Here is a 15,304-nt window from a genome sequence, read left to right as displayed (position 1 = left end):
GCAGGGGAGAGGGAGCTACACCACAGCCACAGTTTCCAGCTGGCAGCTTTGCCGGAGTTAGCCAGAGTTGGACGATCCACCCCTGCCTCCTCCAGGCCAGCTGCCGCCCACCCCGCTTCCCCCCTGATTTACAGGAAATCACACCCGGAATCAATCATCCTTAATCTTTAACGGGCCAGGGCCAGAGCCAGCCAATGGGTGAGTCCCCTCTGCTCCCCCCAGCCCTGTTGTGTGCCCAGAATGCCTGGCTGCATTTGGACACTGATCCAGAGTGCGGAGAGCAGGTGGGACTGTGGGCCTGGGGTCAGAGGCAGGAAGCAGGTAACTGTCTTTTTTTGCCTGTTTTATCTCTGCCAGCCCTTCTTTCCTCTCTCTCTCTCTTCTCCATCTGGTGTCCCTTCCTCCGGCTCCTTCGCTCAGTCGCTCAGGGCCTGGCCTTCAGCAACAGGGGTGGTGAGCTGCGAGCCCAGCTTGTGCACTGGCCATGTGATGAGGGATTGCGAAAGAAACAGGAGGGGAAGACCCAGGGTGAGCCCGGGAGAGGGGGAGGCAGACAGATGCACGCACAGAGAGAGGTGCGCAGGCAGACAGACAGACACAGGGACGGGGGAACGTACAGACAAGCATAGAGGGAGTGGATGGACAGGCAGAGGGAGTGGGCAAACTGATGTGCAGTTTGAGGGGGCAGACAGACAGACACGCAGAGAATAGGGGACAGACAGACAGAAAAAGGGGAGAACAGACAGACAGGCGCAGTGGGGGTGGATGAACAGACAGACAGACGAGAGAGCAGACAGATAGGCACAGAGGGGGTGAGCGGACAGAGAGCAGGGACAGACAGACTGAAGCAGAGGGGACCGGGTGGCTGGACCTACAGAAGTCCAGAAAGTGCAGGGGGAAGGGCATTGAGTGAAGCAGGCTGAGGAAGCGGCAGGGAGGTGTGGGTGTATCTGCAGGTCCCAGCCAGGCCGGGCACGGTGGGCAGCTGGGCCAGAAAAGGCTGGAGGTACGGCAGGGTTTTCACGGGCTTCTGGTCATTGCTTTGGCAGGGTTTGTCACTATGAAGACCCAGCTGATCCTGGTGTGGCTGGTGACGTTGGCAAGCGTGAGTCCATCGTCCACAGATGTGAGTGCATCTTCCTAGCTGGGGAGCCCTGTCCTTCCTGGGGAGTAGGGAGTTTAACCCATTGGATGATGGAGATGAATGCTCCAGCGACCCCTGGGGTGGGAGATACAGGGGTGCTGAGCACCAGGGACAAACACTGACGTCAGTGGAGCAGTCGGTAACCCACGGCCCAGAAAGTCAGCTCCCAGGCGGGCAGAACTAGGCTCCCAATCGGTGCAGATAGCCACAGCTAGAGACCAATCAGAATCATGGATCTGCTGGCCTAGTGCCACCCCATGCCTACATGTGCCCACTTTGCCTGGGGCATGGGGTAGGACCCGTGCCCAGGAAGCCCATAGCAAAACCCTGCACCACCTCCCTTGTCTGCCGTCCCACTGGGCACAGCTTAGCATGCTGCGTCTGTGCCCAGTCCTGGCACAGACTGGAGCAGCCTTGGGGCTGCTCTAGCTATGCAAATTGTTACATGCCCATCTGGGGACAGTCAACACTATGATCATGGAGGGTGTTTGGTTTATTAAACCTGCCAAGCAATTGGCAAAAACAACAATTTTCTTTAATTTTTATCTACGTTTTTCTGTATTTGCCTATATTTTTCTCTCGGGTTTTTAATTAATCAAAAGAAAAAAAAGCAAAATAAAGGGCCTGTTTGGCCACTAAAAATGGAATGTGTTCCCAAAATTCCAGGGTTTAAGGCACTGGAAACGTGCAAAAATTCACCAGCTGGGGCAAAAAGTTAGGAGCTTATTGAAAATCTTTCACCTGAGATGTTGCTTGTTTCCACTGCTGAAAACATCAAAGTTTTCTGAAAATTCATGTATTTAAACCAAAATCTAAAACTGGGAAATTGATGGGTTTTGGTGACCGAAAATGTTCTGGTTTTTGACAATTAGAAAGCAAAATAATTCAGGCAGCTGGGCAGAAATATTTGCTCTCACTGCACGTTTACCTAAGCCTTGGAATGTTTCAGTTTTTGGTGGCGGCGAACTGAAAAATTCGACTTTTAACCTCCCCGCAACGACATGCAACAATGGAGATTCCCCTCCTGCCCCATACACACCCATTAGAAATGTCTGTTTTGATGAAAAAGCTGGTTTGGGTTGAGAAAACATTTCCAACAAAGGATATTGACCAGAGTCTGAGCTCTGGCCACACCCACCTTTCCAGAGCTCTGGCCACACCCACTCCCCCAGAACTCCACCTCCTGGGAACTTTCCTGTTGCTCCGCCCCTTTGGAATTTCCCATCACCTGACCTTCCAGCTGGGTTGATGGAGGCAGTGCCTCAGTGGCATGGGGCAGTGAACCTGATCCTGTCTCCTTGATGCTGCCCTGCATGCTGGTGCCCCCAAGCCCATCACACCCCTGGTGTCTTATCTATCAGAGGGATCCTTCCCCTTTCCTCCTTGGTGCTGGCGCTGCCGCATTGGCTGGATGGAGTACAGGGGTGCCGTGGGTACGTGTGAGGCAGTGCAAAGGGCCGTGTGCCCCCAAACGACGGTGGCGAAGGGCGAGGGGCTAGCAGCCCAAAGAGCCAGCGCCTTTGCGCTTCCGGGGGTGCTGCTTGGGAGAGCAGGAGATGCTGCTCAGGACAGAGCCTCCCCCTCGCCACGTGATGGGATGGGGAGGGGGGTCCTTAAAATGTAGGGTGCCCTGTTGGAGGGGGACGGAAGGGACTGTGCTTAGGGCTGTGGGGGCGGGGGCAGGAGCAGGACAGGAGGCGTAGGCCTGAAACATGTATGGTGGGGGAGGGTGCTGCAGCACCCAGCTGTCAGCCCCACACCCAGGGTCCAGGCTGCAGTGCCCAGGATCCCAGCTGCAGTGCCCAGGATTCTGGCTGCAGTGCCCAGGGTCATGGCTGCAGTGCCCAGGGTCCCAGTTGCGGTGCCCAGAATCCCAGCTGCAGTGCCCAGGGTTCTGGCTGCCGTGCCCAGGGTTCCAGTTGCAGTGCCCAGGATCCAGCTGCAGTGCCCAGGGTTCTGGCTGCAGTGCCCAGGGTTCTGGCCGCAGGGCCAAGTGTCCCATCTGCAGCGCCCAGGGTCTCAGCTGCTGGCCCTATGCTCACAGTCCTGGCTTTCATCCCCATCCCTGAGGTCTCTGGGGCCCTGCTCCCAGCCCCAGCAGGGCACAGTAGGTGAGTGGTGGCTGGGCTCTGAGACATGGGGCTGGCTGCCAGAGCCAGCACTACCCATATCTTGCTGTCCTGTCCCGTCCCCGGTGGCCCTGGGCATACACAGCACGCAGCTGCCCAGGACAACACTCAGTTTGGTGCCCCTGGTAGCCCAAGTTCACTGGTGCTCTAGGCAGCTGCGTATTCTGCACATGCCTAAGGATGGTGCGGGGGGCAGGGGGCAGCTGCTCTCCAGTCCCAGGCAGCTTCTGGTCACTGGTCGTGCCACTTGGGAGTGGAGGAGACGCTGCCCAGGACACAGCCCCCACCAGGTAACGGGGTGGGGAAGGGAGAGGAAGGGGAGAACATGTGAGCCTGGGGATGGGGTGGTCCGGGGAAGAGTCCCGTGGGGGGCATCCCCCGGTGTCCCTCCCCAGCAGTCGTTTATGACAGAATCGAAGGAGACAACCTGCGCCCTGGTTGGACATCTCTCTCCCAAGCTGCTGGCCGTCACACGAGTGGAGGTGAGGAGGCCAATAAGGAAATCCCCCTTCTGCCCTGTCCCCACCAACAGGACGTGACTGGTGACAGAGGAGCCCCACGGACCCAGGAAGGCCTCGGACAAGCTGAGGGGAAGGGAGCAGAGAATGGGGGAGAGAAGAAGGTGGAGGAGACCCAGCAGGGACTGGCGCAGGAGGAATCCGCAGGCTGCAGAGCTGCCTCCCCTGCGGCAGAGGGAGGATGGCAGGGCCTGTGTGCTGCTGCCCAGCCTGGCATGGGAAGGGTCCCTGAGGGACTTGTGCAGGAAGTCAGGGGCACCAAGGAGCTGGGCACAGAGCTAGCCACGGAGGCAAACAAAACAGACAATGAGCTGGACACGGAGCCAGCCAAGGAGACGGACAAGGAGCCAGCCAGGGAGCCGGACAAGGAGTCGGAGAAGGAGTCAGCCAAGGAGCCAGCCACAGAGTCAGCTGTGAAGCCACTGGGGGAGTCAGCCAAGGATCTGGACAAGGAGCCGGACGAGGAGCCAGCCAAGGACCCAACCACGGAGTCAGCCATGGAGCCCCTGGGGGAGTCAGCCATGGAGCCCCTGGGGGAGTCAGCCATGGAGCTAGCCCAAGAGCCAGCCAACCTGACAACCAGCGAACCCACCACTGCACCCACCACGCAGGCCACTACAGCACCCACCACAACGCCACCGCGGTGCCCACCCAGTGATCCCTGGGCCACCTGTGGGAATGACGCCCTGGATGAGAGCCACAGGGTGGCAGCAGCACTGACTGAGTTCTCGGTGAAGTTGTATTCCAGTGTGGCCAAGGTTCAGGGCACCAGCTCCAACATGGTCTTCTCACCCCTCAGCGTGGCCCTGGGGCTTTCACAGCTCTTGCTGGGTAAGGGTAGTGCACACAGGCATGCCTGTCACACCCACCCGTCGCGCAGTCCCACAGGCGTCCACACCCACCACACCTCCACCCGTCGCGCAGTCCCACAGGCGTCCACACCCGCCACACCTCCACCCGTCGCACAGTCCCACACACGTCACGCACACCCGCCACACCTCCACCCATCGCGCAGTCCCACAGGCGTCCACACCCGCCACACCTCCACCCGTCACGCAGTCCCACAGGCGTCACGCACACCTGCCACACCTCCACCCGTCGCACAGTCCCACAGGCGTCACGCACCCCCGCCACACCTCCACCCGTCGCACAGTCCCACAGGCGTCACGCACACCCGCCACACCTCCACCCGTCGCGCAGTCCCACAGGCGTCCACACCCGCCACACCTCCACCCGTCGCGCAGTCCCACAGGCGTCCACACCCGCCACACCTCCACCCGTCGCACAGTCCCACACACGTCACGCACACCCGCCACACCTCCACCCATCGCGCAGTCCCACAGGCGTCCACACCCGCCACACCTCCACCCGTCGCGCAGTCCCACAGGCGTCACGCACACCTGCCACACCTCCACCCGTCGCACAGTCCCACAGGCGTCACGCACCCCCGCCACACCTCCACCCGTCGCGCAGTCCCACAGGCGTCACGCACACCCGCCACACCTCCACCCGTCGCACAGTCCCACAGGCGTCCGCACCCGCCACACCTCCACCCGTCGCACAGTCCCACAGGCGTCACGCACACCCGCCACACCTCCACCCGTTATGCAGTCGCACAGGCATCCACACCCGCCGCACCTCCACCCGTCGCACAGTCCCACACGCGTCACGCACACCCGCCACACCTCCACCCGTCGCACAGTCCCACACGCGTCACGCACACCCGCCACACCTCCACCCGTCGCACAGTCCCACAGGCGTCCACACCCGCCACACCTCCACCCGTTGCGCAGTCCCACAGGCGTCACGCACCCCCGCCACACCTCCACCCGTCGCGCAGTCCCACAGGTGTCACGCACACCCGCCACACCTCCACCCGTCGCGCAGTCCCACAGGCGTCACGCACACCCGCCACACCTCCACCCGTCGCACAGATCCACACACATCACGCACACACCTGTCACACCTACACCCATCACACAGTTACACAGGCGTCACACAAATACCCATCACACCTACACCTATCACACACATCCACAGATGACATGCACACACCTATCACACCATCATGCAGGCCCACTGCCGTCTCACACCCATACAATTGTCACAGACCCACAGCCATCACACACACACTCATCATGCACACAGCCCTCCCACAGCCCCGCAGCTGTCAGGTACACACCCACTATGTAGACCCACCACCATCATGCACACACCTGTCACACATGCAGCCATTGTGCAGACCCATAACTGTCACCCGCCTGCCATATGCACCCACTGCGTACACCCACACCTGTCACCCGCACCCACACCCACTGCGTACACCCGCACCTGTCACCCGCACCCACTGCATACACGCGCACCTGTCACCTCACCCACACCCACTGCATACACCCGCACCTGTCACCTACACACACCGTCATACATATAACCATCACACAACCACACGGCCATTACACCCACCCACCCATCAAGTGCACCCCCACCCCCAGCGCCATCATACACATGCGCAGCAACCACAGGCCACTCTCGCACGTCCCCCCATCACACGCACAAAGCCACCACCCCCACACGTACCAGGCCTGCCCCCCACCCCCTGTCACACTCACATCCACCACAGACACACAACCAGCCTACACCCACCCAGAGCATGCACGCACGTCCGCCACGCACGGGGCACACAGCTGTCCTACACATCCAAGCGCCTCTACGTTGTGAGCTAAAAGCCAGCTGGGACGGTGAAACACACCTAGATGTGTGGGTTGCACCTGCCCCCCACCAATATCCATGTCTCCAGAGATACGCTCCCTCCGTTCCCAACCCCGACTTCCCCGCCCCTGCGGAGACCCACTGCCAGGCCTGCGGAGATGACATAAATGACACTAGTTAGCAGCGCGTGACTTCCCCAGCAGGGCGCCGACATCTAGTCCGGCTCAGCAGAGAGGCAGCCCTTCCAGGCGGGGAAGCTGAGGCACAGCACGGGGCAAGGGGCTCCAATGCCCCGCGGACAGGAGGCAGGTTCAGGAGCAGGCTCACACCCACAGCCGGACCACAGACTTAGCCAGCACTCACACAGCCACTGGGCACAACCCCACCCCACACGCAGCCCAACCCACAACTCTCGCCCCTCGCAAACACGGCCACCCCCCCCCCCGCCTCTCGCTCACATCACACTCCCCCCTCCCCCACCAGCCTTCCCTTGCTCACCCCCACTGGGACAGGCCAGGCCAAGGTCCCTGGTTGGAGCACCAAGAATCTCCTCCCCGTTGGCCACGGGCCAAGGCACCATAGCAGGGTGGCTGGGATGCGGGGGGGAGGGGTGTTCCCAATGGTGCTGGGAGCCCCTCTGGAGAGGGGGAGGAAACCCCACAAATCAGGCAATTCCATGGGGATGAGCGTCCAGCCTCTCATCTGAGTCCTTGTCTTCCCCACGCAGGGGCCCGGGACGAGACCAAAACGCGCCTGGAATCCATCCTCTCCTACCCCTCAGACCTCGTCTGTGTCCACGCTCCGCTGCGGCAGCTCCTCAAATCCGAGGCCTTTGTCTCTGGCTCCCAGCTCTTCTTCCGCCAAGGTGAGCTGGGCGTGAGGGCTTCACGCGGGCTCTTGGATCAGCAGAGAAACACCAGCCCTGTGCTCTTCCCATGGAGGATCTCAAAGCACCTGCCCCCGCATGCAGTCAGGGAAGGAGGTGTTGTTGTGTGAGGAATCCCCAGGTGGTGCTCTTTCACCAGCTTGTACAAGCTGTTTTTTTTTAAAGAGTGCGAGCGAGTGTTCAGTGTTTGGAGACATGCTAACAAAACAAAGTAAACCGTCCTGTAGCACCTTAAAGATCAACAATGTTATTTATTAGGTGAAGCACTTCCATGGGAAAGACACACTCCTTGTGAGCCAGCTACTTTTGGGGAGGGGCTGTCAGGAACAACGGAAGGGTTTCCTCTCTGCCTAGCGACAGTTCTGGGGGTGGACTTGTTTCCCGCAAAGGGGAGTTGGAGTTTGGATTGAGATCTCTGGAAGAGGGGATTTGTCCATGTGCTCTTTGAGAGCATCCCTACGTGCCCTCAAGACACATGGATCTCTTGGGACCTACCCCCCCGGCCATTATCCATGCCTCCAGAGGTACGCTCCCTCTGTTCCCAACCCCAACTTCCCTCCCCCTGCTGAGACCCACCACTGCAATGCATGCAGAGATGGCATAAACTAAACAGGTTATCAGTGCGTGACTTCCCCAGCATGGCTCCAACGTCTAGTCCGGCTCAGCAGAGAGGCAGCCCTCACAGGTGGGGAAACTGAGGCACAGGACGGGGCGAGAGGCTCTAATGCCCCACAGTCAGGAGGCAGGTTCACGATCAGGCTCAGGGGTAGGAGTGAGGCAAGGTTTGCCTGGCCCAAGTGGCATTGGGGGCACGGAGGCCATCACGGAGCAGCTGTGGCTGTGGCTTGTGCCTCCACTTTCCTTCCCACACTGCAGGCCTGTCCCTGAACAAAGCCTTCTGCAAGCAGTCGGAGAAGTTCTATGGTGCTGTGCCCACGAGTCTCACTGGCAACGAGACCCTTGACCTGCATAACATCAACAAGTGGGTGAGCGAGGTGACCAAGGGCAAGATCAAGAAGCTGTTGAAAGAGCTGGAACCGGACGTCCAGCTGGTGCTGCTCAACGCCATCTATTTGCAAGGTAAGGGAGCGGGCACTGGATCGTTTCATGCCCAGGCCCCACTGCCCTGCCCCCATACCTCCTCCAGCTTCCCAGGTCCCTTGGGATGCCCCCTCCCCGGTATCTGAGTCTCCAGGAACACGGTCCCTCTGCCCTTTCTCGTATAGCCACCCCTGCCCCCTTGGGACCTGCTCCCCCAGGGAGCCCACCTTGGGCTCCTTACCCTGAGGGACCCGTCCAAGCTCCTCGAGGGGCCCCTCAGGGATACCCCCGTGACACCTCCGCATGGAGGGCTCCTGCCGGCTCCATCTCCCGGCCTTCTCGCCCGCCAGCCAAGTGGAAGACAACCTTTAAGAGAAAGAACACAGTGCAGGAGAAGTTCTACCGCCCGGGCAAGGACCCTATCGAGGTGCCCATGATGACCAGCAAGAAGTACCCACTGGCCTTCTTCAATGACCCCAGCCTGGAAGCCAAGGTAACCCCTCTTCCTCCGCTCGCAGGTGCTCTGTGCCCCACCTCTCTCCTCTTGGGTCTGCCTTGCTCCCCATCCAGCTGCAGCTCCATCTTCCCCATCTCCTCCCCTCCACTTTCTCCTTGTTGTCTCCTCCCTCACACCTCCTCCATAGTGTCTCGTAGCAAGGTCCCTTCCACTTCCTCCCCCACCCTCCCTCAGCCTCTCCACTCCATCCAGGTGAAGCCAGCATCTCAGACTAGCAGCCCCTAGGTACAGGTGGGGTGTGGGGCTCTCCAAGACTCTCGACTCAAGGTATCCAATCTCCCTGGCTTCATAGAGAGCAGGTCCAGTCGGTGCCTGGGAAGCCTTTTCTCCACAGAACATTGGCTCTACACAGAAGGTCCTCAGATATTCCCCTGTGGATGGTGGGTTAAGACTCTAGGGATGGTGGCCAGCCTGACAAGTACAAGTCCTTATTATCTAACATTTCCACCTGACTCAAGAGCTGCTCACCAGACACTGAGGTAGGGTCAGGATAGGGTCCTGAATGACCTAGACAAATTGGAGGATTGGGCCAAAAGAAATCTGATGCAGTTCAACAAGGAGAAGTGCAGAATTCCAAGCGTTGTTATAGGTTGGGGATCGACTGGCTAAGTAGCAGTGCAGCATAAAAGGATCTGGGGATTACAGTGGTTGAGAGGCTGGATATGAATCATCAATGATCTAGAAAATGAGGTAAGCAGTGAGGTGGCCAAGTTTGCAGATGACACCAAGTTGTTCAGGACAGTCAAAACCAAAAGGGATTGTGAAGAACTGCAAAAAGATCTCAGCAAACTGAGTGATTGGGCAGCAAAATGGCAAATGAAATTTAATGTGGGTAAGTGTAAGGTAATGCATGTTGGAAAAAATAACCCAAATTACACGTACTACATGATGGGGTCAAATTTAGCTACGACAGATCAGGAAAGGGATCTTGGAGTTATAGTGGATAGTTCTCTGAAGACATCCACGCAGTGTGCAGCGGCAGTTAGTAAGGCAAATAGGATGTTAGGAATTATTAAAAAAGGGATCGATAATAAGACAAAAGATATCATACTTCCCCTATATAAAACTATGGTATGCCCACATCTTGAGTACTGCGTGCAGATGTGGTCTCCTCACCTCAAAAAAGATATATTGGCATTAGAAAAGGTTCAGAAAAGGGCAACTAAGATGATTAGGGGCTTGGAACGGGTCCCATATGGGGAGAGGCTAGAGAGACTGGGACTTTTCAGTTTGGAAAAGAGGCGATTGAGGGGCGATATGATAGAGGTATATAAAATCATGAATGGTGTGGAGAAAGTGAATATAGAAAAATTATTTACCTTTTCCCATAATACAAGAACTAGGGGACACCAAATGAAATTGATGGGTAGTAGGTTCAAAACTAATAAAAGGAAATTTTTCTTCACACAGTGCACAGTCAACCTGTGGAACTCCTTGCCCGAGGAGGCTGTGAAGGCCAGGACTCTATTAGGGTTTAAAAAAGAGCTTGATAAATTTTTGCAGGTTAGGTCCATAAATGGCTATTAGCCAGGGATAAATTATGGTGCCCCTAGCCTTCAGTACAAGGGCAGGAGATGGATGGCAGGAGATAAATCACTTGATCATTGTCTTCTGTTCTCCTTCTCTGGGGCACCTGGCATTGGCCACCGTCGGCAGATGGGATGCTGGGCTGGATGGACCTTTGGTCTGACCCAGTATGGCCATTCTTATGTTCTTATGTTAACAGTGCGCCCTTGTAGCCAAGCAGACTAATGGCAGATTGAGGTGCATTAGGAGGGTCATTTCCAACAGAGCTAGAGAAGTGATTATTCCCCTCTACTGGGCACTGGTGAGGCTACATCTGGAGTATTGCATCCAGTTCTGGGGCCCCCAGTATAGAAAGGACGTGGATGTGCTGGAGCAGGTTCGGCGGAGGGCAATGAAAATTATTAGGGGGCTGGAGCACATGACCTGTGAGGAGAGGCTGGGAGATTTGGGCTTGTTTAGTTTGCAGAGAAAAGACTGAGGGGTGATTTGATAGCAGCCTTCAACTTCCTGAAGGGGGCTCTAAAGAGGATGGAGAGAGGCTGTTCTCAGTGGTGACAGATGGCAGAACAAGGAGCAATGGGCTGTAGTTACAGAGGGGGAGGTGTAGGCTGGATATTGGGAAAAAACTACTTCACCAGGAAGGTGGGGAAGCACTGGAATGCGTTGCCTAGCGAGGAGGTGGAATCTCCATCCCTCGAGGTTTTTAAGTCCCGGTTTGGCAAAGCCCTGGCTGGGATGATTTCGTTGGGGTTGATCCTGCTTGGGGCAGGGACTGGACTCAATGACCTCCTTCCATTCTCAGATTGTAAGCAGGAGCCTGTGGGAGAAATGGATGGGAGTGAGACGGCAGCATGGGCTGCCTGGGGGAGCCGGGCAGAGGTAGCCCCAAGGGGCCTGATCAGGGTTGCCAGTTTCCCAGTCACACAACCTCTGCCCCAAAGCTCCATGGCTCCTCTGGGGCCTCATCCCCTCTTGCTACACCTCCCCCCCGTCACTCACTCTCCCCCACCCCGACTCACTTTCTACGGACGGGGGCGGGGGGAAGGGAGGTGCTAGCTTCAGACAGGGCTGGGAATGAGAGGTTCAGGGGGCAGGAGAGGGCTCCAGGCTGCTGCAGGGGAGCAGGAGCAGGAGGAAGGCTCCAGCTGGAGTTGTGGGCTCTGGAGTGGGGTGGGGGATGAGGGGGTCAGGGTGTAGGAGGAGGCTTGGGGCTGGGGCTAGGGCAGGGGGTGAGGGCTCCAGCTGGGAGTGTGGGTTCTGGGGGAGGGATGCAGTTTTTGGGGTGTTGGAGGGGGCTGGAGGCTGGGGCAGGGGTTAGCATATATGGGAGGGGGTGAGGCCAGGGATGATGTGTTGGGGTGGAGGAGGAGCTCCAGGCTATAGCGGGGGTTGGGGGTGCAGGCTCTGGGAGGGAGTTTGGGTGGAGGGGGGCTCCGAGTTGGGGCAGTAGCTGCAGGGGCTTGCTGCACTGGCTGGGATTCCCTGGGAACAGCCGCCAAGAGCCCCAAAGCCTGAAGCCCAAAGGTCTGCCCTCATGCCTGCAGGCATTGCCCCCACAGCTCCCATTGGTCATGGTTCTCGGCCAATGGGAGCTGTGAAGGTGGTAGTCAGGGTGGGGACAGCTCACAGAGCTTCCCTGCCCTTTGAGCCACAGGGATTTGGTGGCTGCCCGTGGAGCCAGAGCTGTCAGGGAGCCTGCCTTAGCGCCCTGGTGGGCCACAGTCAGTAGTGCCAGCCGGACCACCAAGGGCCCTTTTCAACCAGGCGTTCTGGTTGAAAGCTGGACACCTGGCAGCCATAGTCCTGATCCCCAGCGGGCCCCACCCGCAGTCAGTGGTATGATGCTGGTTCATGCCCATGGGTGGCTTGGAGGCCCCATGGAAGGGTGTCAGGAATAGGGGGATGGGTGAAGAGATGAGGGCTCAGCTGTGACACCCAAAGAAACAGATGAGAGATCAGGGCTTGGTCCGAGGCCTTTGGATCCAGGCTCAGACAGCCCCACAGCACAGAGAGGCCTCTGTCTTGTCCTCTCCCAAGGTTGGCCGGCTGCAGCTGTCCCACAACATGAGCCTGGTCATCATTATGCCTGAGAGCCTGTCCCAGACACTCGCCCAGGTGGAGCAGAAGCTGACCAAAGAGACCTTCTCTGCGGTGATGAAGAAGCTAATGAGCTCCACCTTCAAGTCCACCGTGGTCAGCCTGCCCAAGTTCAAGCTGGACAGCTCCCAGAACCTCATGGACATCCTGGGAGAGATGGGTAAGGAAAGAGCTGGTGGAGAGCTGGGAGCAGCAGGAGCTGGGAGGTGTGGGAAAAGGCGAGGAAGCCCCCTCTCCCTCTGGACAGGGAGGGACAGCAGAGCAGCCGTGTTAGGTTGTGACCTCACTTCCTGGAAGGGAACGGGTGAGCAATGATGTCAGTGGATTGTTGGGTTGTGACCTCACTTCCTGGAAGGGAACGGGTGAGCAATGGTGCCATTTACTGAGGGATGGCATCAAACCTCTGCTTCTGAGGGACCCATTCCCAATGCTGACCTCTGCTACAGGCATCTGCCTAGGGCAGTCTCCAGGCCTGGGGCAGCCTTTTAGGCACAGAGGGGTGGCGATTACCCCTTCCCTGCTCTGTTCCTTCTCCAGACTATGGCATTTTCTTCTACGCCAACTTGTGCGGCATCTCGGAGGTGGAGGACCTGGCGGTGACGGGCGCCCAGCACCGCGCTGTGCTGGAGCTGAACGAGGAAGGGGTGGAGGCTGCGGCTGCCACGGCCTTCTCCGTGGCCCGTAACGCCTGGTTCTTTGAAGTGCATCAGCCCTTCCTCTTCGTGCTGTGGAACGATGACCATGGCTTCCCTGTCTTCATGGGCCACGTCAGCGACCCCCACATGTGAGCCACCCTCCTCCAGGCCTGGCACTGACAGGATGCCCCACGGAGTGCTGCTTGGCTCTGATGCTTTGGTGGGGAGAGTATCTCTAACTCTCTCCTGCCGCACATAACCATCCATGCATCCCCTCCGACCTTGCTATCAATCCCTACGCACAGCATCTATGAAGGGACTCATCTGGGAGGTAGTGTGGCCTAGTGCTCAGCACAGGGGTCTGATACTCCCAGAGACCCAGGTTCTGCTGCAAGGTGACCTTGGTCGAGATACAGTCTAGCTCTGTGCCTCAGTTTTCCCATCCATCAAATGGGACTAATGATCCTGAGCAGTCTTCCCTCTAATTTTTTCCATCCATGGGCAGAATAAATTTTGTTCTGTGCACCAGGGCCTGTGCAGATGTGCATTGCCAATAGAAACACACGCTGCCAGCTGTGGGGCCTCTGCTGATCAGCTGGGCAGCACCTGAATGTCTCCTGAGTGGCTGCCCAAGGACTCAACTTACTGGGAACACTGCTCCTGACCTGCCTGGTAAAGCACTTGGTGCCCTGCTGCTGGCCAGGGTGGTAGACAAGCTAAGGAGGATTGTTATACAGGTCAGAAGGCTGTAGGTTCAACTCCTGGCTGGCTCAGATGCCTTCTTACCTATCCACATGTCTCCAGCACGTAGCCTCTCTTTGGCTGTATTGCTGTCTGTCAACTGTTTAAAAGCTGGATTTTTCTCCCTCCTCCCTGTCTCTTCCCCCTTCATCCTCTTTCTTCCTCCTTGTCCCTGCTTTGCTGTCTGTAGCCTGTGACCATCCCAGCCCTCAACAGCACAGACTTCTGAAACGTACAGGCAAGAGCTGACTTGTTGGGGGAGTCCCTCCCTTGTACCCCCTCGGCCTCCCCCTCCCCCTGCCAGCAGCTGCCGCATCTTCCAACAGTAAAGAAAGTCTGAAAGCGTTGGCATCCGAGCCTCTCCTTCCCACTCCCCAGATGGCTGGCAGCCAGACAAGCAGCGTGAGAACAAACACTGTGGAGTGGAGGGGGTGAGGGTAATTCCATTGGTGTAAGGGAGTGTGAGGAAGGCCTGGCAGGGCAGGGGTTAAACAGAGCCTGTTTGCCCAGTTACCCCCACCCCGATTCACCTGCCGCCAGTGTCAGGCCTGGAGGCAGGACAAAAGCAGGGAAGCTTGCCCCGTTCAGGGCTGACCGGCCAAGAGGCAGGAGCTGGCTCTGACATGTGCAGGGCCTGAGCCAGAGCTGCTGCCAGAGGATGGGGCTCTGAACCCTTCCCCAGGGAAAGAGGGGACAATCCCAGCGAACCTCCCCCCACACTTTGGAGGGGAGACTAGAGTCTCAGGGCCACGCCCCAACCTACTACTACAGCCCAGTGGGCTGAAGACATGTATACCCGGCCTCTAAGCCCCGCAAGGGGCCTAGCCACTAGGCCACCCTGCCACTAGTGGGAACCGCCAACGTGCAGCAAGAGGTCATTATTCAGATTCAGTGACCCCCAATTCCCCTGGAAGGACTCAAGGATTTCCTGGTTGGGGATCCCAGAATTATGTTACGTACATGTAAATGGGACCCCATCACACCAGCGAATCCCCCTTGCCCCACGCTGCCACGCCCCTCCTCTCTTTTCCCACCCCAGGGAATTTAGCACCATATCCAATGGGGCTGCCCCACCCCACCCTCCAATGGTATAGTCCACCCAAAGGTAGCTGGGGGATGTCATAGGTGGGCTGGTCTTCCAGCGATATGCTTCAGAAGCAGGGGGTAATTAGCGTGCAGTGCTTGGATTGACTGAACATAGTCTACTCAACCAGTCCAGCCAATCAGTGTGTTGCATGCAAATGAGCTGCAGGAATGCACTCTATATGAATAACAAGAAGTCTTGTGGCACCTTACAGACTAACAGGTGTTTTGGAGCATAAACTTTTGTGGGTAAATACATATAGACAGCCTATAGACA

The 15,304-nt window shown here is 57.8% G+C and overlaps 1 protein-coding gene across 1 annotated transcript; it reads left to right on the top strand.

Moving 5' to 3' along the window:
- Nucleotides 1-179: 179 nt before the first annotated feature.
- On the top strand, nt 180-14,287 carry SERPING1 (serpin family G member 1). Its single transcript, XM_074998100.1, has 8 exons — nt 180-321; nt 1,050-1,126; nt 3,806-4,622; nt 7,228-7,365; nt 8,263-8,466; nt 8,778-8,920; nt 12,509-12,728; nt 13,106-14,287. The coding sequence occupies exons 1-8, from the start codon at nt 195-197 to the stop codon at nt 13,354-13,356; spliced, it is 1,977 nt and encodes a 658-aa protein (XP_074854201.1). The 5' UTR covers nt 180-194; the 3' UTR covers nt 13,357-14,287.
- Nucleotides 14,288-15,304: the final 1,017 nt, after the last annotated feature.

The sequence above is a fragment of the Carettochelys insculpta genome, chromosome 6 (assembly GCF_033958435.1).
Source record: "Carettochelys insculpta isolate YL-2023 chromosome 6, ASM3395843v1, whole genome shotgun sequence".
NCBI lineage: Eukaryota > Metazoa > Chordata > Testudines > Carettochelyidae > Carettochelys > Carettochelys insculpta.
The sequence above is the reverse complement of the archived record's forward strand: the minus strand, read 5'-3'. Positions and strand labels throughout refer to the sequence as shown.